General features: G+C 40.2%; 1 protein-coding gene across 1 annotated transcript in view; it reads right to left on the bottom strand.

The window, feature by feature from the left end:
* Positions 1-206: 206 nt before the first annotated feature.
* Ets65a (DNA-binding protein D-ETS-3) overlaps positions 207-26966 on the bottom strand; it is an 87750-nt gene continuing 60990 nt past the window's right edge. Inside the window, exons 4-6 of the mRNA XM_078184700.1 lie at positions 15005-15064; positions 10273-10510; positions 207-6184 (exon numbers count right to left, since the gene is read on the bottom strand). Of these exons, the coding sequence (XP_078040826.1) occupies positions 5848-6184; positions 10273-10510; positions 15005-15064 (635 nt within the window). The 3' untranslated portion in view covers positions 207-5847. The remainder of the gene's footprint in view (positions 6185-10272; positions 10511-15004; positions 15065-26966) is intronic.

Genomic DNA, 26966 nt, shown 5'->3' with positions numbered 1-26966 from the left:
CGAACGCAGCCGTACATTTCGTTACGCAATCTCCGTCCGTATAGATGCGGTGCACAGACACCAGAGAGATACAGGGAGAGCCACATTGATTTTGCCGACGACTGATACAACCCCGTCGGCACGTTTAATTAGAACATGGCGACTTTAATACAAGCGCACGACAACAAGAACAACAACAGCGCCCCTTCCCCCGCACCCCTCCCCGACCGACTGCTGTGTCCCTTCAACGTCCACGCGTCTCTCGATCCTTCTCCTTCTTCTCTTTTCTTTGTCTCTCCTCTTTTTTTTTGCTTTCTACCCCGGTGACTATGATGATGGCGGTGACGAGAGAGAGTCTTCCGACCTCCGACGAAACTCGGCTCCTCTGACTCGAAGGGGTCGCTTATCTACCTAGCCTAACGCGGTCTATGCTAGTGCCAAACAACCCGTCTCGTCCGCTCCTTTTTTTCTTGCATTCTCTCGCTCACACTCATCCGTCATTGTCGTCATCGTCATCTTTATTATTATCATCATCATCCTCGGTACAGGTTTCGAGAATCACGCCCACTCGCACGCACTCATGCAAACCTTACGCTTATACACGCACACGCTCCTCGCTCGTGCACACAGATTATCGGTTTCGCTCGATCGCGCACACGTTAATACATTCTCGCGCTATGACTATGTCCTCTACACGCCTACGCTACACATGAAAACACCCTATCTACATTAGAGCCCCCGACGCTCTGCAGAACCAGCTTGGAAAATCAGGCTCGAACGGACTTGGCGTCGCTCCGCGATGGCCTGGACACGAGTCAGATCGGATTTCGAATTGTTTTGGCCCGAAAATGATTCGTCTCGTTATTCTACCTCTTCACTTTTCGCTACAATTATCAAAGAAATTTCGTCGTTCACTATTAGAATTCGAGTTCTCTTTCGAAAGAGAAAAACCGCACTGTTCTTTATTTCTCTGCGTTCACAGGTGTTTGGTTACGTCGATAGTATTTACGAAAGCAGTCCTACTCGCAAGTATTGTAACACCTGTTGGATATAAAGAATCACTATTTTGTTAAAAATCTATACCGCATTAATCTCTTGCCTTGCAATCAAGTCCTCAGGGTCAAATCAAGAGACACTATTCATTTAGTCTATAAGTTCGTGCTGTTTTTTATATTGCACATAGTCCTTAACAATTTGTTATCAGCACACGACAATTTGAGATGGTTTGAAAGCTTTTGTATTACTTGAAAATCAGCGGTAAACGATTATCTTGCTACGATATACTGTTGCATCATAACAGTCTTTGACATCGCAACGTCTTCGAGACGCCATTACAAAGCGAGGGATTAATGCTTACCTCGATAACCATTTTCAAGCCAGCGTTTCCGAAAAGCCTTCGAATCTTTTGGTAAAGTATCCGAAAGCTTTCGCGATCGTCAGGATCAAAGAACCATACGAAATGTCAAGAATCTTTTGGATTCAGATGGCCATCTTGTTGCCTTCGCCAGTTTCCGCGAGCGGCCGTCGGTGGACGATTCTGCGGAGCGCGCGACGGGCCCGGTACGCTAATCGTTAGAGTAATTCTAGGGATGCTTGGGGTCTTACGAATGGTATGATACAGTATACGACTTAAGGAGTTACGCTTCTTCGACAGAGGTACACCTTATCGCGGCGGGCTGGGTCGCCTTGTTCAGCTGGCCCGCTGGACGGGTTCTCCGGGCCCGAGACTCTCGGCCCGGTTTTTCCGGCCTCTCCTTGGTGACCCTGTCCCACCGTTCTTCCCACATAGATAGAGCGACCGCATCACTCGCGGCTGATCGGCGATGAACGACGGTGAGAACGCGGCTACGGGGATCTTACGCTCGGCTTTGATATGACTCGACGTTGTACTTTGGAATTCCGATTGTTGCGACTCGAGCTTTCGTTGGGATGGGCGATTGGTCGGCGGTTGATCGATCTCCTGGCCACCTACAGTAGAGCCTTCGATTCTTAAACATGCCTTATCATCTAGCGTTTCAACAGTTTGACAATTTTACCTGCGCCTGTGCTTCCGGATCTCAAAGATCCGCTAAACACTGTTCCTTAACCCTTGGACCACCGTCAGCGCTTATTGATGTTGGAAGTTTCCTTCTGATAGACTATTTTATCAGAAATTGTTGTTATTGTTATTATCACTATTATCACTATTATTATTAACGAATGTATGTAATACGGTTCAGCATTTTGACCATTTTGACCATTTAAATCTAAAATATGTGCGCACCGTCATTCATAGTATAGGTTGTGATTGTACTATGTCCGTGCTCTGTGCACGGTATGTATCAAAATCTGCCGTAGTCGAAAGGTTAAGGAAGTAGTCCTTTTAGTTTTTGGATTTTGTCGCTTACACGTGTAAATTGTTTGCTTTTCTAATTTGTACTTGGACCAGTGAAATATGGAATTAGAAGAACGGTTATTCTGTTTCGTCTTTCTAGATGGTATACAGGAGGCTCTATTGTACACGCCAAGTTTTATTCTCTCGTTACATAGTACTAATTTATTATCTTGTTAGGTCGTTCCAGAAATTCGAGCCTGATCGCGACTCTGCCAGAGAGATTTTTTCGAAGACCGTGGTCACTGCAACTATGTTCTTAGTCTTTAACAGCCAACCATAAGAAGTATAAGATTCTGGGGATACAATCTTCAAAGACAACCTATCGTTTTCAAAATTGTTACATTTCTGATTGCAGTCTTTTCATCGAGCTGTTTGTAAAGAATTTTCTAGACTTTAATAAAACTACATAAACGTCTCGGAACACTGGACAAAAAATCAAGGCTCGTCGAAACATCTGAGAAATTGAGATTTTCGTTGGTGAACGGCTAGTTTCGAATAGTTCGCGAACATCCGGGGGGAAGAATCGTGGAGAATAGCTCGGCCATCGCTAATCCGGGGCGAAAATCGCTCGCTAGTCCGTGGACCGCTCAATAATAGTAAAAATTTTTCGTTGGTCGCTGGTGATTGAGTCAGGTTGCCATGACCGAACCAGTATATCTCGAAAATTCGTTGTAAAATCATACCGTCTGGTTGGTCAGTGTGTCACAAGGGCCGTAGAAGGAACACCTCCCAAAGAAAAATAAAGTACCAATGCGAGCGCGCGTCCCTTGAACGTGCGCCAACCTCGAGAAGCATGCCTCACGATGACTTTTTTCTCTCTCTCTTTTTTTTTTGTCTTTTTTTTTACGAACGGTGATATGCGGTTCCTCTATCTATACATCGTTATGTAACAAATAAGTTAAAAGAGTTTATAATACACGCATTACTCATGGCCTGAATCGAACATTTCGCACATTTCGTCGACGATCGAGGTTTCATGGCGCCGCAACGCGTGATTGTTCACGCTTTCGCAATCGACGACTCATTGTTAACAATTTCAACTGAGAACTGGCCGCCGATCATCGATGCCACAAATTGACGAATTATTTTCGCAGAACTTCATTTCCTATATTAGTCGAAGGAAAGATTCGTGAAGCGATTAAAATGAATTTAGTACGATAAGATTAGATGGTCGCATTTAGATTTCGATTTTCAAGCATATCTCGTGCAAGCACCGATTGCGAAAGCGTTTACAGAAATTCATCTCAACTGGACACTTCGATTCCCTCGCGTCGTCGTTAGCACGTAGTGTCCTTAAAATGTGCATGCTCGATTCCATCCAGTCGGAAATGCCGGCGTTGCTTTACGGAGGCTCGCCGGTTTGTTATTCCCGCACAGGACGACGTTCCCTTCAACAGAATCATTCTCGACAAACGACCTTATTTTCTGTCTTCGTGTACAAAATTGCAAGTTCTTCCAAGAATGTCATAAACTAGCTTCCTAATTCACACATCGAACGTATAAAATTCGGGAATCCTGTCAACTTAGAGTAGAATTTTTCATATTTTCAGTATGTTAAAAACGAGAACACTTCGATTTGAAAATAAATTTACACAACCGGCAAATCTGGTCTGAATGTCGTCAAACATTTTCAAAAATTCTTGGAGCGAAACGGGGGAACTCGATCTCGCATCACGAATAAATCGACTATCGAGAATCGTCCTGCGAACGTGCGACCCTGTACTTACGCAATCCATTATATTGTATGTACAACGTTCTTACAATAATTCGGGCGCACCGTCGGCCGTGAATCGATGGTGGTCCTCGTACAGTTTTCACGCGTGATCGATACTTCGCTCCAACACGTTATTTTGAACGAAGCGAATCAAACACGGTTGCACCGGCACACGATACCAAAATACGTATCGTCGATTGACACGTCCTCCAAAATAGGTTTCGAATTTGTTCGCGCAATAATTCCAAATCTCGTATTTTCGTTCGTGAAATAGCCCCTGAATCCGGTGAATTCAATTTGTTAAATAGACTCTCTACGTTCCTAAATTTTTTCAATTTAAGTGCTTCGTCGTGTTATTCCCGTAAAATTTTGGAGTATTTTGATGGACTATACTAATTCAGCATTTTGTAAATGACGTTATCTCAATATTTTCGAGATATTTTATTCTGGTTTTGAATTTTGTTTGGTTCAGGACAGAGATCTGCCATTTATTCGACACAATTTCGTGTTGTTCTAGTTGAACTAATTTTCTTGCATAGAGTTGCAGTCTATTCACAAATGTGCAAAATTCAACGTAGTATTGAAACCGAAGAGAGGGACCATGCAGTGGCAGAGCTCTGCAGAATAATTATGTGACTGCAAGGAAGAACGTCGCAAGTCACATGTTTCCCCTTTCGAGATATTGTCGCCTAATGTTGTAATCGCTAATGCTTCGTATTAGTAGTGTTTCAAATTACGTAATATCTTTAAGTGTATAGAAATTGTTCCGCTTTTTTTTATAAATATGTAAATTCATAAACTTAAATTTTTTATACCCCACCTTGTGGCGTTTTTCCTTGTAGCTACAGAATTAACCTCCATTCGTCTTTATATCGAAATGCTCGGACACGTGTACCTTCAAATATTAACTCGGTCAGGTCCATTCCACTTGATGGACAATGATTTCCTCGACATTATTTCATCGATATACAGACGTTCTGTTTCCATTGATACTCTAATTCCACAGACATCATTTTCCATCGACATTCTGTTCTCGCTGATTGTCGAGATACACAATACGTTACAATATAAAATCTAATAAAGTAATAATATATTCAATAACGCAGTTCATACGTTTTTCATATCACTATAAATTATTCCGTATAACTGCTTAACATAAACACAGCTAAATATCAATATAAAACATAAACTACGTATCTGATATTGTTTTATACTCGAGAGACCCACGAGATTAATTTGATTTGCAGAAGGGTGTATTTAAATTGAATAGAGGTGATCTACAAGTGATCGAATTTGACTTCAGAAAGGTATATATGACCCACAAAAGTGTGTTTCTATAATAATCTAAAGATCAAAAGGAATCGCCAAAGAATGCACCAGATTCGAGGAAAGTTCGATACGATCTGGAAAAGAATAAGCTTGATTTTAATTAAAATTGAACATAACCTGCAAAAGGTTGTATTTGTAGTGTAAAACCCGTATCAATGAAAACATGCGCCACCGTAATAGCGATGGCGTAAGCATTGTCCGCTAAGTGGAACTTGGACAACCAAGGACCACACGAGGGTAGTCACAAGAAAGCGGAAAAGGGCAGACACGTTGTAAGATTCGATCCGTTCAAGATGTCAGCTTATAGGAAAGAGACGAACGACGGGAAAACTGTACAGCCTGGCTGACGGTCCACGTTGACCAGTAGTCGAGTACAACGTGGTCGTTTAATTCTTTCGGTAGAAACTCGTTAACGTGGCGTACCCAGTGCGCCCCAATGCTCGGCGGTGGGTCATGCGTAGTGGGGGTAGGTGCCCAGATGGGGCGGCACATGGCCGGAGGCCGTGTGGTGACCCGCGTACAGGTTCGCGCCAGGGCTCGTCGACCAGTAGCTGGACGCTGATTGGAACAGGCCGCCGGGAACGGAGACCGACACCGAGGCGGCCGGCGGCGGCATCAGGTTCAGCTTCGCGTGCCCGTACCCGGACATGAACAGCTCGCTTTGGTATTTGTACGCGGCCGGGTCCGCGGCCGCTGGCTGCGTCGCCGCTGCCAGCCCCTGGAAGTCGAATTTGTACGCGTACCTCTTCCCGTGCACCTTCGTCATGATGTTCTTGTCGTAGTAGTACCTGTAAGCATAATTCAAAATTGCCTTCTATGCAACCGTTAAATTATCTCACCTGGTGCGTAGTAATCTGTAAGGGAAGCTTAGAGATCTACAGGACCGCAGTAGTTTGAGACACAGATCGGTGCATACGGTATATGAAGTACTAATAATTATATCCGTATTTTTCGGCTGTACCTTTGTATCCTTTATAGAAATCGAAATATCGATATATTTTTTACCTATATCCAGTCACAATGTTGCGATACGATCGCATATGGTATTATTCTAATTAAACTTGAGGTTTGTAACTGGTATTAAACCTGTTAATATTTTGGTATTTTTACCGGTATGGACGTCACATAACAATATATATTTCGATATTTTTTACACATATAGACACCAGATACCAGTATTAAAATCGATTTTCCAGCTAGCGGTTACGATATGACAATATTGAAACTAATATCAGTGTTATGCCTGATCTTTAGAATATTTCGGACTTTCATCTCTAATGTCAGAAATTTGTGCATTTCCATGTATACCATGCTGCCAGAGTATGCGTTGATCAGTCAAGAGGAATGTAGATGTTTATGCTCAGTTTAATATTAGATTAGAAAAGAGTATGAGGGTAGTTCATTGTCAGACGGTTGTAGCAGATGCAGAGTGAGAAACTAGTGAGAAATAAACCGTATATGAGCCGTTCAGTGCACACATCGACTAACTCCATAAAACAAAAAGTCGAGAAACGCGATGAAATGATGTACATTGTTTTTTAAAATTCCTGTTATAACATAGATTCACATATATAATGTAGAATGCATAAATACAGATATAGCTTTCATTTAACGATGTATAAAATTAACAAGAAAGAATAGCCAAAAAATAATCGTCGGTAATGTTACAGTTTTTATGTGACTGGTGGAGTTAATCAATTTGGCAACTGAAAAAAGCAGTAAAGTTAAATTCAGTCTTTAAATTTTTAAGTTTTTCATTACAGAAAAAGTTAGTTATTATATATTTTTATTACAGCTTTTCCATAAAAATGAATGTTGACAGTTCTGTTATAATATATTATTTGTGATTAATTCATCAGGAATATTACTGTGGCGACCCTGATTTTAACGGGAAAATTTTTTTTACCTGACAAAATTCTATAACATCCGGCTTGATGTCCAAAATAAGCCATATTTTTTTCAAAATTTTAGAAATCCGCTAAAGGTGGAAAAATGCCGGAAAACCGCGAAATCTAATTTACCCTGTAACTACCCTCACGGACAAGTTACAGGGTTAAAATTTTGCGCAGATGAGTTTTTATTGGTCAGCTATCGAACGGTATATGACTCATTGAAAAACCTCTAAGGGCAGTTTTGACCATCTTAATCGGCTATGCCCTTTCTTGAGACCCACGAGATCCTTCAGTTTCTGGCCAAACAAACATTTTTTTTATCTGTTTGCCAATGCGATTTTATTACCAGTATTATTGAGAGGGGGAAACATCTTCGGCTGTTTAAAAAAAAAGCATTGATGCATGGCAACAAAACAACGATTACATTAGAGTATGGAGTTAATCGAAATGGCTTCTGAAATAAATTACTTATTTTTCAATGGCCAAAAAAATTTTGCCGTTTAATGGTGTTAATTTTTATTATTCAGGAAAGTTATTATAAATATAAAAAGTTATGACTATACCAAGTGCTTTGACACTTAAATTTAAGATTTTTCAAAAAGTGGAGTTAATCGATGTGTGCACTGGACGGTTCATATGATCATGTAAGGGGAATATGGATGTTTGTGCTCAGACTAGGAGATTAGGAAAGTAGAAGAGGATACTTCATAGTCAGGCATGCATAATAGAGGTCGTCTATAACCTGAATAATAGAATATGAGCAACATGTGATCAGACAAGTAAAATACGTCATGAAATGGGGATACAGTGAAACTCCATTTACGTGAACAATCAGATCATATAACTAGGTAGTTCATATAGTAGGTGGCTGTCTTCACTACTTGCAATAAACATCTAGAATTCTTAACACTATTTCTACCTAGTGTCAAAAGACATTTTTCATATTTTAACTTCAAATTATTCTCTAAGTTTACTTATTCCTCCACGACTAATTGTTTGATTTTGTTAAAACCGAGGTCTACTTTACTCGTTTTAAACTGAAAACATAATTTCGAAAACTTCAGCACCCGCCAAACAGCAACAAAATTTGAGAATACTTTGACGATCAACGAAGAACAGCACTCGAACCGCAACCGGATGAGTCGAGGGTACGATCATGGCCCATTATTCAGGCTCGCGCGACGGCAAACTTTCTCGGAAAATATCCCGGCTGAAAAAGAGTCAGAAAATCGAAGTTACCATCGATTTCCTGCGCTTCCTACTCGGAAACACCGGGAATAAAAAGCTTCATCGAACGTTCGCCGGTCATATTTCTCCCTCGATCGGAGGCCGAACCGCGCCGCGAAGATCCCGGGCGATAAAGGTCTCGCTTTATTCGTCCGGACGAGTGGAACAAACCCTCGGTCGGTTTCCTTATTTTTGTTTCGTCTCCTCTTTTTTTTTCTCTCGCAGTTGCCCTCCGCATCCCCCGGTTTCGCGTGAGATACGATCGAGCCAGACCGCGGACGTGTTCCGCCATAAAAGTCGCGATTTACGAAGGCGGCCGCGCGAAATGGCCGTGCGGCTATAAAAGCATGCAGACGCGGGCTCGCGCGCGAGTAGAAGCAAAGAGTGGGTTTTCAGCTTGGTTCCCGGCGGCAGTCTTATTTAATAAATTCTATTTGCCAGCGCCGATAACGACGCCGCTTCCGCGGCGACGGAAACGACGGTTTTTTTCGTCGAAGTTACGGCTCGTCCGCTGAAAAACTTCTCTCGCGACGACTGCCTCTCTACGCGTTTTCGACGGGAATCGGTCGCGGTGGCATCGCCGCCTAAAGGTGGTGAGAGGGAGGCGAACGAAGGAAGGCCGATGAGCGAGCAGTCGCGTAATATAATCAGTCGATCTGATCGAAAAATAATAGCCGCGTCTGCCGTCGGTCTGACTGTCGGTGATTGAAATTTCTGCTTCCCCTCGCCACCCACGTCTGGGCGCTACCTTCCCACCCCGACCGGCTGGCTGGCTGGCTTGCTGACTGGCTGGCTGCGCACCCGAACGAATTTACTTTCTCTCCGGATCTTCAATACGGACGTTTATCCATTAAATGTTGGCGTTTGATGGATTTCTCCTCTTCCTTTTCGGTTTTCCCGTGTCCCCTCCTACTCTCTTTGCGCTTCTTCTCGTTTTTTCGAGGCGTTCGAGCGTTATTCGTCGCGGGTCGACTACGGGGGTGGTTTTTCAGATTTTTAAGATTGGTGAAAATTTGTTGTTTTTCTTCATAAATTAGATCTTCTTGTTTACGAATATATACAATTCAAATAAAAATGATAATACATATTATATAAAAATGATAGTACATATATTCTATGCACTTACGATAGACTTGTAATGGGAAATACGTAACAGAGGAATATTTTAGTTGTACAAGTAATAAAGTCTCTGTCATAAGAAATTATTCAAACAATTGGTGAATTCGAGCGTCCATTATTATAAAAATGGCGAGAAGTATAAATAAATTCCGTCTTGTCATTCTCATAGAACAATATATAATAATTGCTTTCAATACTCGGTAGGTTTAGTGTTAAATTATTCCAAAAACGATGCAGTAGTTAATATGTAAAGAACAATAGAAAAATGATGCACAAATGTAAAATCAAAATTGCGTAGATGAAGTGACTCGACATCAATTCTGCCTCTGAATAGATAATGACATTGTATCATTCAGATAGTTCATTCCATTCGGCAGCTGATTATAGATACATAATTGGAAATGCATTCGTTCTGACTAATTAATGTCCTCGTCCCATTGATCCTGCGACAAGTAATTCAAAGAAAATCTTCCAAAGTTATTCTTTTGTATTTTTCAATTGAAGTGCGAAACTCTATGAACTGTCCGAGCATAATATTCATCAGCGAGCGTACGCTGTCGCTAAATACGCGATCACTGTGCATAAGCAATTGGACGAAATGCGGAGGGAGGATTCAAGGTTCACGGAACGTCACTCACCTCAAAGCCCTGGACAATTTGTCATAATTCATGTTAGGCTTGGACTTCCTTTCGCCCCAGCGTCTCGCCACCTCGTCGGGGTCAGTCAACTTGAACTCGCCGTTGGTTCCTTCCCACGTAATGCACGCGGCGTTACTCGAGTCCGAGAGCAGCTCGAGCAAAAATTGCCAAAGCTGAATCTGACCAGAACCGGAGCTTGCGAGGCGACTGCTCGTCGCTCCGAACATTTGGTATGGATCTGGAAAATCATCGTAAAATCGGTCTCGATGAGTTCAACGATTCCATGTTTCCTTAACGTTACTCGATTTCTATTGACCCTTTATGTCCTGAGGCAATACTTCCGCGCAATGGATGCCGAGAACCAAATGCGCTCAATTCTTTTATTATTATTATTATTATTATTTTTTATTAACGGGCTAATAAGTCCCTTATCGAGTTACATGGAATTCATGTACATAGTTTGGAATAACTTTATAAATAGTATATAAAAAAAGAACAAAAATGATATTATAATATAAAAGTAAAACATAAAAAAATTACGTAGTGTGCGATTTAATAGCTTATTTTACAGTTTATTGAAGTTATAAATACACTTCTATGACAAATCGTCGAATATATCTGTTATTTAAATAAAAATCGAACAAAGTCCAGGGTATTTAGTTTTCTTAATTCTTGGTTTGCTGTGCTTCGAATACACATTTAATTTGCAGATTCTGAACAAAATTTAGACTAGAAATAATCTTTGAGTTACATGAATCAGGACATAAAGTTCACCCCCTAGAATCAAAATTAGTATTAGTATAGTATAACGTGGATTAGGATTCAGATTGCAAAAATGCAACTCAATTCCGTCAGTTTGTATAAAATGAATGAAACACTTTTGTCATCGCGAAATTTAGCTTCCATTTTACGAAAGTTTCACCTGATTTTTAGCCGGCCTCCATAAAACAAAATGTACAACAGATAGGAGCGAATGTGTGCGTAAATATGGAAGGGATAATTCCTCGCGCAGAACAAAAGAAGTTGAGTTTAAGAAAATTCGAAAATCCCACGAATCTTCAAGAAAATCCTTATTTCCCCCGAGAGATTGCCTGAAGATTAAACGATTCCAGAGGCACGAAGCAGTTCGCGTTCTCGCGTGCCGAAGAAAATGAGAAGAAACTTGGATTTTTTTCATGGAAAGAGAAAAAGCACGGGAAAATATAGTGGGACAACGAAACGAGCCCGCGTAAATTTTTATTTCTTCGCCCGAGTCGAATGTAACTAACTCTTTTCTCTCCTTTTCTCTCTCTCTCTCCTTCTCTCTCTCTCTCTCTCTCCCTCCTTTGTTTCTCTTCCTTTTCTTCTATTTTACGCGTTTCCCCTCCCTGACGAGCATATACCTATCCATTACACGGTTGTTTCCCAGTCCTCCCTGTATCGCCCTTTAAAAGCCTTACAATGCGTCATCACCGTCGTTTCGCTACTGCTCAGCCGTGGAGTGCCCTACAGCCGTACAAAAGGATATAATCGCAACCCTACAATAGAATAGAGTTCGTTTGGATCATAATAATTCCAATTGGAAGGAACGAAACGACGGAGTGGTTCAAAGGGCGTGCACGAATGTCTTCTGAGAGTGCGCGGACGTTGCTCGCGAACCGAAACACACGAGAGCCTGTCGTTTCTCCTGTGCCTGCTGCTCTAGATTACGGATATACATGATCCCGAAATCTTGATCCAACCGGAAACGCGGAAATTCTACTGAAAGTAATTCATTTGAAACGGGCAATCAAAGTTCTGCGCTTGGTATATCCTTTCGCGTACAAATTGCTGCGATCGGTAAACTTAACATGAGAATTCATAATTAAATTGAACTAGAGCTATTAACGGCTTATCAATAGACTGCGGTTTTTATGCATTCATGGTAAAAACGAGTAAGTTAACTTACAACAGTAAAAAGTTTAAAAACAGCTAAGAATGTTGATATATTAATTTGAACTTTTTAAAATCATTAAAGAAACGAGAAAGCTTACGGTTCGCTTTTATGTCTTGTAAACGATGCAGACAATTTTTATTTTTTATAAAGATTTGCTGTCTATTTATCAATTATAAGAAAAAAATGTTGTATCGAGCTTCTATTTCAGGTCTTTCGTTTGCTTGAATTTTTCTTGGAAACTGAGATAATCCTAGAAAGAAGTTTCGAGTAACATTATCATTAAATTCTTCTAATTCTTTTACAATTTTGTGTTTGACCAATTGGTCCTTCTAATAAATGCATCAAATCCGCAGCCTATTCCATCATCTGCTCTATCACCAATATCAAGGCATATATAGATGACCAGTTTCAACTGTTTCATCCTGTATAAATTCGTATACCTATCCTCATCGTGTAACAAACTTTACAAATCCTTGCGATCGGGATAGAGGATAAATTGAAGTTTGAACCGCAGAATGAGCCGGTAGCATCTTATTATCTCTCGTCTGAGATACCCCGGGAACAATGACGCCGATAACTCCCCGGACGTCTCCGTAAAAATACATTTGTTCGATTATGAGGGGGTGGAACGTCGAGGGGGATGACTTCTGAATCGACGGACCTCAAAGGTCGTTTCGCCGGATGACTCCCTCGGAACGCGTGGCGGGCCGATCGTCTTTTGATCGAACGGTAATTCACTTACAAGTTAATAATGGGAAGGGGCGCGGTACACCCATTTATCTGCGAAAACGAGGGAACGGGAACGAGCGTTGCCCGGATCCCCGGGATCCATCGGGAGGATTCGTACACGTTGGTCAGCGAAGAAAGCACCGAATTGACCCCCTTTCCTGACTTTGAAAACTCGTTCTTTCCATTCCCGATCTCTGCGCAGTAATTTATTCCGATTTGCATGAGGTCGTAAGAGTCTGATTTTATTTTCTCGAAATCTGAGCTGCGCGGACTGCTTCGATGCTGGATCACGATTAGGATCGTTATCTAAATAATGATGTTTATGCGGTCGTTCGAAGAGCTCACCGGTCGTCGCACTGCGGAGAATTCAGCTTCAAACGCTGGTTAAAATAATTTTATTCGTTTTCATCAGAACAAATATAATTAGGGATAAAACAGTTTTACGAAAAACTGTACAGGATAAAACATTTACAAATAAGTCTATAGATATTTCGAAATACTATATGTTTGTTGTAATTAAGGATTTCTTAAGTTGATATGATTTCTCTGTGACAAAGAGTGCGCAGTAATTCAGAATCTAATTAAGTGATAAGCAGTATCGAAAAAACTCTCGCTTTTAACAAAACGTAGCGCTTTATCAGTGAATCATTTATTAAAAGAAAAAATTTGAAGTGAAAATGAGGGCGAAGAGAACTTTTACGTTTTAATTAAAACCGTGTAGTAGATGGAGGATTAATTAAGACCGATTTTTGCGAAACCTATAAAATTTTATTATTACGAATATAAATGTCTAGGCGAGCAATTTTTCCAGCCATATAAAATTGGAACAACCATAATAGTTTTCCTCTATATACTTTTTACGCCGAGGTGAATGAGGTAATATAAAATAAAGTATAGAGTAAAGCGTGGCATTATGAAATGAGAAAGAGATTAATGCTTCTGGGTATACTCGCAGATTTGAGCTCTGATAAGGAAATTGCCCTTGAATTTATAACTCGGTATTTCAAGTGCAAAATAACGTAGTGCACTTACGAGCCTCCATTTTATAGTGACACTAAATTTGAACTAGGTTCTAAAATTTCATTCGATTGTAATTTATTGAATAAACTGAATGTTTTTAGGATTTTTAAGATATAAAAGGGTTATACCAACATTCTCTATGGCGAAATTTTAGTTTCGATTTCGATAATTAATTCACTTTGATATCGAGGTAATTTTCGAAGTTAATATTTGGCACTTAACGTGTTAATAATGGTAATGAGTAGAAATCATTTTTGGGTGTGCCGTTTGAAAAGTCGAGGATCGAGGGGTCCGGTCTCGCACGTGATTAGTGACAGGACGTAATAATCGTGAAGGTCATTCCGTGCAATTGCTTTGACAAAATCGCAGTCGATTGGCTCACGCGTCACTGCTCGTTTCTCTATAGCGAGCGTAATCATTTTTTCTTATGCTCCTGTATACCCGTCATTATCTTCCTAATAGCGTAACAATTAACGCGTTAGCGGCGCGTGCGCCGAATCTACGATTCCTATTTGTGGGAGCCGATTATCGAGCATTGAGAAATCATTACTTTTCAACTTAGGGATAGGAGCATCTATTGACAATCGTTGGACAATTAAATTGGAATGTATTTCATTTGTTAAACCATGAATAACTTGAAAATTTTGTTTTGATTTTCATCTCTTCATTCTTTAACTTTGTTCCTTTTATTTGTTAATAGATTAAAGATTTTGCAAGTTTATGAAAAAAATAACTAGGTCAAATATGAAACTTTGAAATTATTGAAATACATTTTTATCTTCCTTTTGAACTACAATTGACTTAGGATATCTTTATATTGCGTAAAGATCCGTAGTTCAATGATTAATATTTCATTAATATTCTAGTATTAATGCTGTAAGATTGTTTAGATTTCATTGTTATTATTATTGTTAGGGAATCGCGTATAAAGTTATACTTCGTAGCGTGTTAGACGGAAGACGTGTGGCAACTTTTTCGCGAAATTACTAATTGCTTTTACTCTCTTCTGAAGATAGTAAAAAAAATTGAAGAGCTTTAACTTCTCAGGAATATCTACCTACTACATACCAGGCTGCCTGAGGTGGGTGTGCGTGTCCAGTGCTGATTTGGATAAGCTGCTTCCGTATCCTGAAACAGAATAGGTATGGCTTAATACAAATCATTCTTGTGTTTCACATAAATTAATACTTCAATAATCATTTTAACTATTCCAGCACAATTTCTTAATTCAGTGATCCTAGAATAAATTACTTACTTATCAAAATTATTCCATTTAGCACAAATATTAGACTTTCATTCAATGTAAATTTTGAATTTTGAATTATAGTAAATATTGAATTTCTACTTAGCGTAAATATTGGATTGTTACTTAGCATATATATTGAATTTTTACTTAGAATAAGTATTGAATTTTTATTTACCGCAAACATTAAATTTACTTCGAATAAATAGATATCTTGGAACGTAAACGGATGCTTTCGTTTCGTTATATAACAGTTAGATCGCTAAACTAACATCGGTGCTTAATGCAGCTCCACGCAAAGCTCCAATAATCAAACACCATCAATTCGCAGTTGCCTAACTAACTCCGAAAGCCAATCCAAATCAGCTAGCTAGCAAACACGTCGCCGAATTCGATGAACTCGATCTCTATGTAAAACTTTGTTTCAACAATTCGAATGCGGCTCTGTAAACTATCCACTGCAGTTTAATCGTATATCGAGAAGCGTCTTCGTTTTAATTGACCTTTGATTTGCACACGAAACGTTAATTTCCACGACCGAGCAAACACGACCAGGCGGCATTGACTGCTGGGATATTGGTTTCACATTGACCATTTTCATTATCATCTACTGCAGATTATTCTGACTATTTTATTAGTTTAAAAGCAGCGTCGAGATCGTGTAATGTGTCAGAACGTAATGGAGAAGTTTCTAAAATTATATATAAATGTATCTTTCTTTTAAAAGATGCCATGGGAATAATTTGAAAGTTTTTGCAAACGTTGAAGCAGATACTTTGTCTTTTTCCATAATCATTAGCCTTTTATATAATACTTTTTTCCATCATTTTCTGCAATCTACAGTAAGATACAATTTTCAATAAATATTTTCTCTTTTAAATAATTTTACCGACCAGTAACCTGTAAATCGGCTTTTTACCAAGGCAACCAATAATTTATTATACATATATTAGGTTGGTGCATATGAAATGTCGGATTTTTAAGCGAGTATATAAAACTGCATATCTTTTTTCAAAAGCTATTAATTTCATCAAAATGTGTCCCATTTGTTTCAATACACTTTTCCCAACGCGAGTTTAATTCATAAATGTCTGTCATCAAGAAATTCTGATTTTTCGGATCAATAAACTGTAGTATGGAATTTTTCAGACTGTCTCCATTTACATACTGTTTAGCCCATGAAAACTACGCATACGTCGTACAAAACAATTGCGAAATTAAATGAAGTAAAATATAACATTTTATAAAATATAGATCTTTCGCCAAGCGACTATCGCTATTTTAAACATTTAGGACAGTTTTTACGGGCTAAATAGTATATAGTATTTATACAGGATAAATAGTATATAGTATTCATATGCACCAACCTAATATTTTATCTCGATAAGCTTCCGTATTACTATATAATTATATATATATATATATATATATATATATTAGATTTCTTTCGCAGTGGCTAAAATAAGAATAAAGTAAGTATTAACGTTATGTTATGAAAATATAAAAATGTTAGTAGATTTAATTACCCTATAATGACGTAAATGTTTACGGCCGAATATCTGGTCGGTAAAGCGTTAATTTACTGTGCCGCAGGCATGGTTCTGTGCCAAGAAAGATCAAGAGTGCTACGAATGCATGAAATCCATCACCGTGTTAAAAATATGAAAAGAAATTCGCATTATTTTAGTAGCGACCATGAAGATAACGGTTACAAGTGTCCGTAGAAGAAATCCGAGTTGAATCGTGTTCAGCTAGACTGGTAAAAACGAGCAGTGTCGTAAACGTTGGTCCGGGTCGAATCGTAACAAGGGAAAATCGTCGGTCGATCGAAGATGAAAAAGCGCAAGCTCGGTCGAGCGTTAGAATCCGTTAGAGAGGATTTCCGTGTAGGCAAACACGGGGCTGAGTGCACCGTATATACGTTCTCGCTCCCTCTCTCGCTCTATCTCTCTCTCTCTCTCTCTATCTATTTCTTTCTCCCCTGCTCCCTCGTTTCGTCTACGTCGTCGTCCCGTTTCGCTCTCCTCCGCCTTATCAGGGCCAGGCTAGCCTAACTCCTCTTCGCGTGTACGTGCGGGGAACGCGGCCACCGGTCACGTTCGCGCGAGTGTGCAATCTGTTTAAGGCACAATGCCCCTTAATTTCGCCTCGTTATATGCTCTCGTTACGGGAAATCCCGTCTGTCGCGATACCAAATGTATATCGCGCTATCGGTTTGATCCATCGCCGCGACCCGTTCACGCCGGAAACCGCAGCTATTGTAATTGCTCCTTGATGGGGCCGCGATCAAAATTTATTCCTGAGGACTCCAGCGATGACATTCTCAGCACCTCGTCAATGATCTTTCATTATTTTCGAAGTATACCGGTGTTGTTAGCGATTACGAGACTATAGATATCTAACCCTCTGATGGTACCAAAATATCTGCGATGTTTTTCGATAGCATTAATTTAAATGTATACTTAATTTCAATAAAACAACAGAATCCGCAGTTCAATAATACGACATACATCATTAGAACCATGATGCAAATGGGTTAAAAGAATGATTTGACAAACTAACATTTTTCTATTTTTGTTAGAAGTACCACAATTAAGCTCCAGAACTTTTTTAAAGAAATATATAATTTAACAGGATTTGACAGCTATTTTATTTTATTTTTATATTAAGTAATATTCTAGCTGACAAATGAAACGTAATTCTAATTTTTGTAAAGTAACATATGAGAACGAGAATTCGCGTAGAAAACCTCAACATAGCTAGAATATTGCAGTTACTAGTTCAAACACATTACAAAATTAGTGTTTAATAAAATAAGTAATTATATCAAGTAATATATGGGTTGGATTGTACATAATAAAATTATAATCCTGCTTAGAAGACGCTTCAGGAATTGGAGCAATAGAATTGAAAGCAGAAGCTGGTGCAGGAGACAGGTGTAATTTTCGGGACACTCGTGCTGGTTGAACTGCACAAACAAATGGGTTCGGTCCTCCTTTGGCTGCCGTAGCTCCGCAGGCATCCAAGGAATCCCGGCCCCGTATTGTGCGAGGCAGATGCCACCTCTAAATAGCAGTTGGTGTCCGCTGTGTTAAACAATTTGATTTCGTCTCTGATTGGGACGCAGGGCAGCCTCGGACGAGGGCGAGAGAACGCCTCGGGTCCGGGTCGTGGGGTCTTTGTCCGCAATCAGCGTAGCCGCGGGGCTGCGAATCCACGTCTTTCGTTCGTTTCGTGTTTAGAAGACAAACTCTGACACGGCCAGAACGAGTCCTTGTGTTTTCGAAGGCGAGATTCGCGCTTTGTTCGCGCGAGAATCGATAATGGTACGGCGGACGACCGAATTATTGGAATTGCGTGAATAAATTGACGCAGACTTGTATTTGGTGCTAACACTTTTTAATACAAATCTTTTACTAGTTTTGTAATTTAAAAATCTGTATCACTCCGTTTCACTTCTATCTATGGTATATGAAAATGTGCTTTACCATCCTCGGAACCGACCTGTTCTCCATCTTAAGACTTGGGAAGACATTTTTATTCGGTTCCGACATCTGCGAATTAATTTAAGGTAGTGGAGTCGATCACTGCGAGGCGTCTAATTTTTGTATTTTATTATTTTATTTATTTTCGAATAGAAAGATTCAAATTAATTTATTCGATAAATATAAAACTGATTATGCCCGAAAACTGAACAAAGGAATAGCAGTTTGGTTACCCCATGGTAACTGGCTAACTTATAAGAATTCATATTAGACGATAGAATGTTGGCATTTTTCTAAAAGAAGAAAGACGCTGTATGCAACGATTGCAAATAATAGATATTCAATAAAGGTATTTTTCTCTTTCAACGATTTTATAGAGTAAAAAATAAAATTTCTCGTTAACAAACAAGGCAGCAAAAGAATTATTATTTTTGAAAGGTAGTGCATTTATAGTGCAACGTTAGATCAGACATTCTGCGCAACCAATGATTTAATATTACTTCAGTTTCGCGATTTTTTACAAGCCGCGCACCATCGATTTACTCCTACATTATTTCCGCTGTTTCAAGCTAATCTAATTTCTCGCAAATCCGCGATCCGCTGATCAGATCGCGGATCCTGCGAGTCCTCCAGGTGTCAGTGCGGCGAAGGTCACAATCAGCGATCATGTCAACGAAGACACTTGTACATACGTCAGACGTCACGTCACCTCGCCACGTATTCGACGTGCTCCCATTGTCGCGCGTATATCTGCGCATTCACGAGCAATTACTCGGGGCGGGGTAATCCCGTTAGGCAGCGCGCAGTTTCCTCGGGGGAGGATCAAAGGACCCGCCATTCCAAGCTGCTGCACTCTTTGGCCGTTCCAGCCCGAGCACAATACCTAGCGCGGGGTTGCCGAGCGGTAACGGGGAGCAGAGAGCAGGGAGACGCGTAGGAGGAAGACCAGAAGAGACTCCGGCGTACGTCGTTTCGCGACTCGGTGAAACTTTGGGCAACTTCCAAATGCACGGCTGGCCGGCTCGCGGTATTTCGTTCGGCCAGACACGATACGCGGTACTCGGAGCAATTATCGTTACCCGCTCTCCGTTTCGACTTTGCTTCCGTGCCGGCATTTCGAGCCGGAGCACCCCCGGGCTCTGCCGGAATTTCCGGTTTTATTGTGTGCCGCGGAAATACGAGGTCTAAGGATCGGCAGGGTTGGATTTCGCGGCGGCTGCTTGTCTGACGTGCGTGCTGCCCGATCGCGAGAATTTCCAGGATGAAAAATGGCGAGTGGGAACTGGGGAACGGTGCGGTGCTCGAATTGGATCAGCTTGGAGTTGTTTGGCACCTGGAGCTGCTTTGGGTCAAGGTGGAGCGACGATTAAGGACCATTCAGAAGCAATAGAGTCGAGATAAATGACCTACAAGACCAGTATTGGGGGAGCGTGGATCTCGGTGATCACTGGAGTCAGAAAACCTAATTAGCTTTGTTTCGGATCTTGGAGTTTGAAGATGTACAGTTACTTCTAAAAGTGTTCGAACACTAATACGACTTTGCCGTCTGTGCCATATGTTTAAGTAAATATACGTTGGAAGGAAAAATTCTTTACGGTATATTAAAGTATATAAAATAAACATATAAGTATATTTTTTATTCTATATAAGTATATATATATAACAAACTTTCTATTTAGTATAAAATGGATTGATTGAATTCAAAGTTGACGGCATTTAATTGTCTCCTAGGCTTGCATAGATAGCCAAACATAGTTTTGAATTTAACACAATATATACGGCTTGAAATTGTTCTAACTTCGCAAATTCTTACTTTGAGAATAAGAATCTGAGATCAGACGAGTTTTAACGAAGAAGGTTCCGGAGTTCAAAAGTAATAAATGATCTATAGAACAAATTCTTTGCTCAGTATCAGTGAAAACTATGTCAGATCGGCAAAAAGCACTAAAAAGCGTTATCCATGGGGTTCAAGATTGGGACCCTAAATTTAGGAAATTATACTGAAGATCCTTTTCCAAAGATCTATAGGCCAATTGTTTAATTTCATCTAAATCCAAATATTCCAGAGCGTTCCGTTGTTCAATGATTCGGTAAAAATGTTTAAAAGGCGTCAGCGAACACGAACGACAAGTGGCGGTCCCAGTGAAAAGGTGAATAATCAGAGCAACCCAACCCTTTCCCTGGGCAACGGCCATGAACCAAAGAGATCGATAAGCCCGCGAATTCCGCCTTACCGCAATCTCACCTTCGGTAAGCGTCGCTACGAAACTTCCATTCCATCATGAAACAGCCATATCACTTCGTGGTTCACACCCCAGCAGAACTGCATCGGGCGGCTAAAATGCATCGAGCCCCCATGCACAGCCAAACTATACATCCGGCGACACGTAAATTCTAAAAGTTCGGCTTACGGCTCGCCGGAAGAGCGAGCGAAACTTTTCCGCCGGTGTCAAAGACAGGGGGGGAAAAGAAATTCTGTTTCGCGCCAATGTACAAAGATGGAAATCAAAGAAGCTTCTCGCGCGCTTTAAGGCTTTGTGCGGCGGGGTGGTTCCACGGCGACGGCAAAAGAATTCCGCGAGTACTCGCGGGCTCTTGGTATCAAGTATGTGCGGGTACACACGTAGCAAGCACGCTAATCCCTTCCACCTTACGAGGCACTCGTTTCACCTCGTGCACGGTTTAAAGGGTCGCGTGCTAACTCGCCTCGCCTCGGCTCGCTCGAGCTCATTATTACGCACCGCGCCGCGCCGTGATTTATGTCCGAAACAGGCTCGGCCTGTCTAGACGGCACTGTGTATGAGTCAGTGATACCACTTAAGGCCGAATCGCGGAGTGATGAATTGACTTATTGCCGGGCGTAAATAAGACCGGCGCGGCGGGTGCCGCTGTTTTAACCTCGTTCAGCGGCGATTAGGCCCGATCGCTTTGGCCCGCGTGCCCTCCAGATTGAATTATTCCATCGAAGCGGTACAAGAACGTCTCGCGGGACCACAACCGCGCTCCGACACTCTAATTGCGTTTATCTTGAGAGATTTCAGGTTATCTGCGATTCTATGAAAATAGTATGGTATGCAGATCATTTATTAGTGGTTCGGGAATCATTTCTTTAAATCTTACCTGAAAATTATTTATTTTTTTCTCGCGTTGATTTTATATCATAGTATCACTAACGATCGGATGATTTATATTTAAGATGCCTTTAGGTTTGATCCAACTGATTTACTATCTTCAGTAACACTAAAGATTAATATATTCTTTTTTGAATGTGTCTAGCTGGAAGAGTGAAGAAGAGTTTAATCTTTTTTATATAACTGAAAGAATTACAAAGTTGTATTAGATACAACTAGACAGCGAATTTTTATGTAACATAAAACTTGTCTCTACCATTTGCAATATGCAGTAGCTGCGTATGCATCTGTTCTTTTAATAACTTTACTCAAACCAAAATAAAATACCAGTGGTCTTAACTTGTTAAATGTTTATATTATACTATACTATATTGTAAAGTATTGTATTGTATTGTATTGTATTTTATTTTATTGTATTGTATTGTATAGTATTGTATTATGTAGTATTGTATTGCATAGTATTGTATTGTATGATAGTGTTTGTAAATGCAATGTCCTAATTTGAACTTGGATTAATTCAGATTTGTCGAACATCAAATCTAACAGTGCAAATATCTTGTTTCAGCTATATATTGAAGCGATGAATGATGAACAAATGAACGAAGATTGGTGGCGTAATTATGATTTGAGTTTCGAGTGATACCAATCGAAGACATCGTCAATTAGTCATTCTCCACATTCTTTCGTTGATTGCACCGAACGTGTACATTTTCATAGCGTTCGCGTCAGTAGGCAGAATTCGCTGAGATATTCCTGCCACGCGACACGGAACCACGATCACTTAATTATGATTAATTGCGGTTTTACCGGGAAAAGATCGCGGCGTAACGCGCGAGGCGATTACGCGGCTCGCGGGTTTAAAGAGCGAGTTGCGTGCCAATGTTCATTGCCGCCCACCCCGCGCACCGTATAAGGCGAGATCCTTTACGCCACGTTTCCACGTGAGAGTCACTTTCTTGAGAACAGGATCGAGGCTAGATTTCGGCAACATTCAACTGAGATCGTGTTTTTCTTGTTTCTTTAGCAAGCTTAATAAATAACAGTAAAAATAAAACCGAAAGTTTACGTTTGTACAAGGTCAGAGAAAAGTGAAAGAAAGTCGCCACTTGTTAATAGAGATAGAGTTAATCCAATCTAATATTCTATGATGATTTTATATTGTACTTTTCATTATTTCGTTATCGCACCGTCTATTCTTCTTTGTCATTGTTCTTCGACTAGCTTGATGGAAGTAAGTGTTAAAAAACGAGTATAAATTCGTGCAGATTGGTTTTGAAAACGATAAATAACTATTTACCTCGATTGCGAACGAAAATACGTAGCCATCGTGAGGAATGCTCGGTACGTCCCCGATTCTAAGCAAGCTCAATAATTCAGCAGAATTAATCGTTACCCCTTCGGAGTCACAATGCTTGCCGGGCGAGCATCGTGAACAATGGCGCGGCTCAAGGAAATCGTTGCATCGGGAGAATCGAAGGAGGCCATAATTCAATCGCCGGCATTGTTTACCGGCGAGGAGAGGAATCGGCCGCGCGCACACCCCATTTTTATTGTCGCGGCTCCGTACGGCGTGGCGCGGTGCGGAGCGGCGAGTGGGCCGGTTACGCGTCGTTTCCCGCTGACTTGTTGCCCACGATCCGTGTCCCCCGGATTTTCGTGGCCGTCGGCCACACGATCCTTGCGAGAACCGTTGCCAGGTCCCCGTCGTCGCCCGGATCCGCTCGGTTCTCCGTGCTTCCTGCCCGAAAAACTCGCGGCACCGCTCCGTGACATCGACGCCGCGCGCAGAACGCCGCTACTCTTTACGATCCTATTATAACGGGGGAAAAAGGAATCGGTCGATCGGACGGCCAAACGGAAGTCGTGTCCGGATCGTTCAATCGGTCGAGTTAACCGATGAATAACGAATGGCCGGGGATTCTATGATAAAGGGATACTATGAGATTTGGAAGAAAGCGGCGAAATTTATGTACGGAACTTATACATTGAGCTACGATGGGATTAGAAACAATGGCTTTTGTGCTTTAGTTTATCCTTTTGTAAATTAAAATGTTGTAAGCTTATTTCATCCTTTTGTAAATCACCTTCGTCTTCCAAAGATTAAATTCATTCTTTTACAGATTAAATTCATTCTTTTACAGATTAAATTCATCTTTTTACAGATTAAATTCATCTTTTTACAGATTAAATTCATCTTTTTACAAATTAAATTCAACCATTTACAAATTAAATTCACCCTTTTACGAATCAGGTTCTTTTATTCTGTATTTTTGAACTATTTTCATTTTGCACAAAATCCGTAGTCTAATAATAATAAACTTAAAATACTTGTCTAATAATGAAGCATGTAAATAGAGAAATTTTACCTGACATAATAAAGATCACTATAGCTTTTGTTAAGGGTACGTACACGATCGCAGGTAATATTTGCGCACCGAATGTACGTCTTCTACTGAACCCAATATTCAGCGAAGGTATTTAAAGATTGTAGGATAGGATGTGAGATTGTTGATCACCAAATAACACTTATATTTTAATAAAGAAGYAACTATGTACAAACAACGGGTGGTGTATGATCGACGGTTGTCGGAATTTTAATTCTAGTTTCGTTTTTTTGCTAAAACGTGGAGGTGAAAAACCCCTCCACAAGGAAGTTACAAAAAATAGGGGGGCGCTGGACCGACTAATTATACACACTTATCGAATGGTTCGATGGCGATTGGCTCGGTAGCCTAACGCCAAACAGTCGTGACGTCGTTGACAAAGACGTCCGCTGTATCTCGTGAAAATTGTAGGAAACAAAGCTGCCGAGTCCCTTTTGTGCCCTATACGGGTTTAGGTCACGTCGCTTGCCAGGAGGACAGTACGGCCACGCTAACCTTCCCAGGTATGTCATCTGGTACTTCTCGGCCGTGCCAGTGCCGTAAAGTAATTAAATCGTTAAATGAACATTAAAAATAGATTCTCAAACATGGCAATAATCGAAGTGACCGTAACCTAAACCCGAATGCAAGGACGGAACGGTACGATCGCAAATCGCGTCTTAACAGCTTTTGTAATATTTCATATCATATAGTGATTTACAATAATGTTCAGTATGTTTGACTCATAAATCTTTAAAGTCTTCTGCAAGTAGATATATAAACATCGCAATTGTTAATCAATATAAAAACATTCACAGAATGGAAATCCAAAATGGATTATCAATTTTTCGATGAAAAAAGCAAAGAAGCTTTAGACAAAGAGTTAAAACAGTGTACTCGAGCATGTAATCTATGAATTATAAACTGGACTATTAATTGCTAAATTACTCAACTAAACTGTTTCCATTTTATTAAAGTTGTTATAAGTAGACTGCGGATTTCAACCACGTACTGTAAAACTCGACAAATAAATTAATAATGATAAAAGTATTCAAAAATAAACTAAGAATATGGATGAATTAATTTCGCATTATTAAAATGACTTAAAGTGGAACAAAACTTCTATTTGGCTCTTATGTTTTGTGATTAATTCAGACAAGTATGATTTTACACAAAGTTTCACAGTCTATACTAGAAAAATATGAACTGATCCAGCTCTGCATCTTGTTATTTATAAAAATTATAAATAAGAATAGATAGAATCTCTGCCTAAATGTTTGCAGTCCAACCGAATCGACAGACTTTACATTTCTCGACAAAAGCATTGTTTCACGGTTATTTACCGCGGATCAGTGACGGGTTCTCGTCGAAGGGTTGACTCGATAAAAGTAGCTGGATACGTGTGCCGGTCGTAGAGCGGCCGTGTATCTTTCCCGCAATATTATTCTTCTGACCGATACAAGGTCTCGGGGTATAGCAATGGTTACCCATGGAGAAAGGAGAAAGGAAACGTCCGTAGCATATTGGAAAAGAAGGGGTCTCGGCCCGAGGCACGTTCCGAAGTCGCTTGTCGCAGCTCGTATTATGTCTTTCGGTAGTACATACAGAGCCACGTGGCTATGCGTGACACGTTCACGCATCGCCGGCTGGGTTTCCACCCTCTCCCCCGGCGTATCGGCCCGTATTCATCTCTGATTCCTTGTTGGGGTGTGCACGGATTGCGTTTCCACTTTAACCGTGCGTCGTTGAACGTCTATCAATGGTACACGAGCGGCATGCTACTTAATCTGACCGGGGTCCGACGTTTGATAAACTTGTCGGCTGGGCTTATTTTCTTTGCTCTCGGATATTAACGTTCGCCTATTCTTTCCGTTTTCGCGCTATTGCGACTGGCCGAACGACGAAATCCGAAAATTTCCATTTTATATCATTGATTGTCCTAGTTCTCTTCGAATGATATTGCATCGGTTCTGCTTCGTTCTGTAATTTTGGTCGAGTACCAGATACAGTAGACACTCTTAACACTATGCCGTCCGCACGTAGAATTTTTTCGTGTGGCGTCGGTGGAACTGATGTACATAATTTCATTTCTGGTCGACAAGATGTCCACACACTCATCACGTATGATTGTGTCTTCTTTTTCGTTTGCCATTATCGAAATTATCGAAGGGCTCGGGTTTTTATGAAATCACAAAGTTCCTACGTCTGTAATTTACTGTTAGTTAAACAGAACACGCAATATTAACTTTCGTTTAGTTTTTGCATGGCACCAACGTGGAGCCACCAGACGTCATAGTATTAATAAGTCATTTGTAAATGAGAACATTTTCTCAAAATTTTCGTCGAATTAAGGGAAATATGTCGCGTCTACTAAAAATTTGATAACTTGATTAAATATCGGCCGTTTACATCGTTATTTTATTATGTTCTCCGTTTGCCGGCAGTTTGTATTGCATATTTTATAAGACTAATTACTCAGGTTTTCACTTAGAAAAGAACAGACTATATACAGTAAATATATACAAATATATACAGTAAGTATATATATTATTCTATTACTTTTGTATTTCCTTTTCTTTCAATGACAGCTGTATAGTAAAAATTAAATATTGTTCTGAATCAATTGTACCAACATCAAGCGTAGATAATCTTACTTGAGCTTGCGAAAATCTTAGCGAATTTGTGTAGTGGAACGAAACTCTGTTATTTAGGAGTTTCTTTTTTCCTTTAATAACAATTATCAGTTGGAAATAGCACATTAATAGTTTTATGTATAGAATTCATACTCTAATTATTATCATAGTTTGC

This window comes from Augochlora pura, chromosome 7 (genome assembly GCF_028453695.1).
Source record: "Augochlora pura isolate Apur16 chromosome 7, APUR_v2.2.1, whole genome shotgun sequence".
In the NCBI taxonomy this organism is placed as follows: Eukaryota; Metazoa; Arthropoda; class Insecta; order Hymenoptera; family Halictidae; genus Augochlora; species Augochlora pura.
Note: the sequence above shows the minus strand (reverse complement) of the source record. Positions and strands in the feature narration are given on the sequence as shown.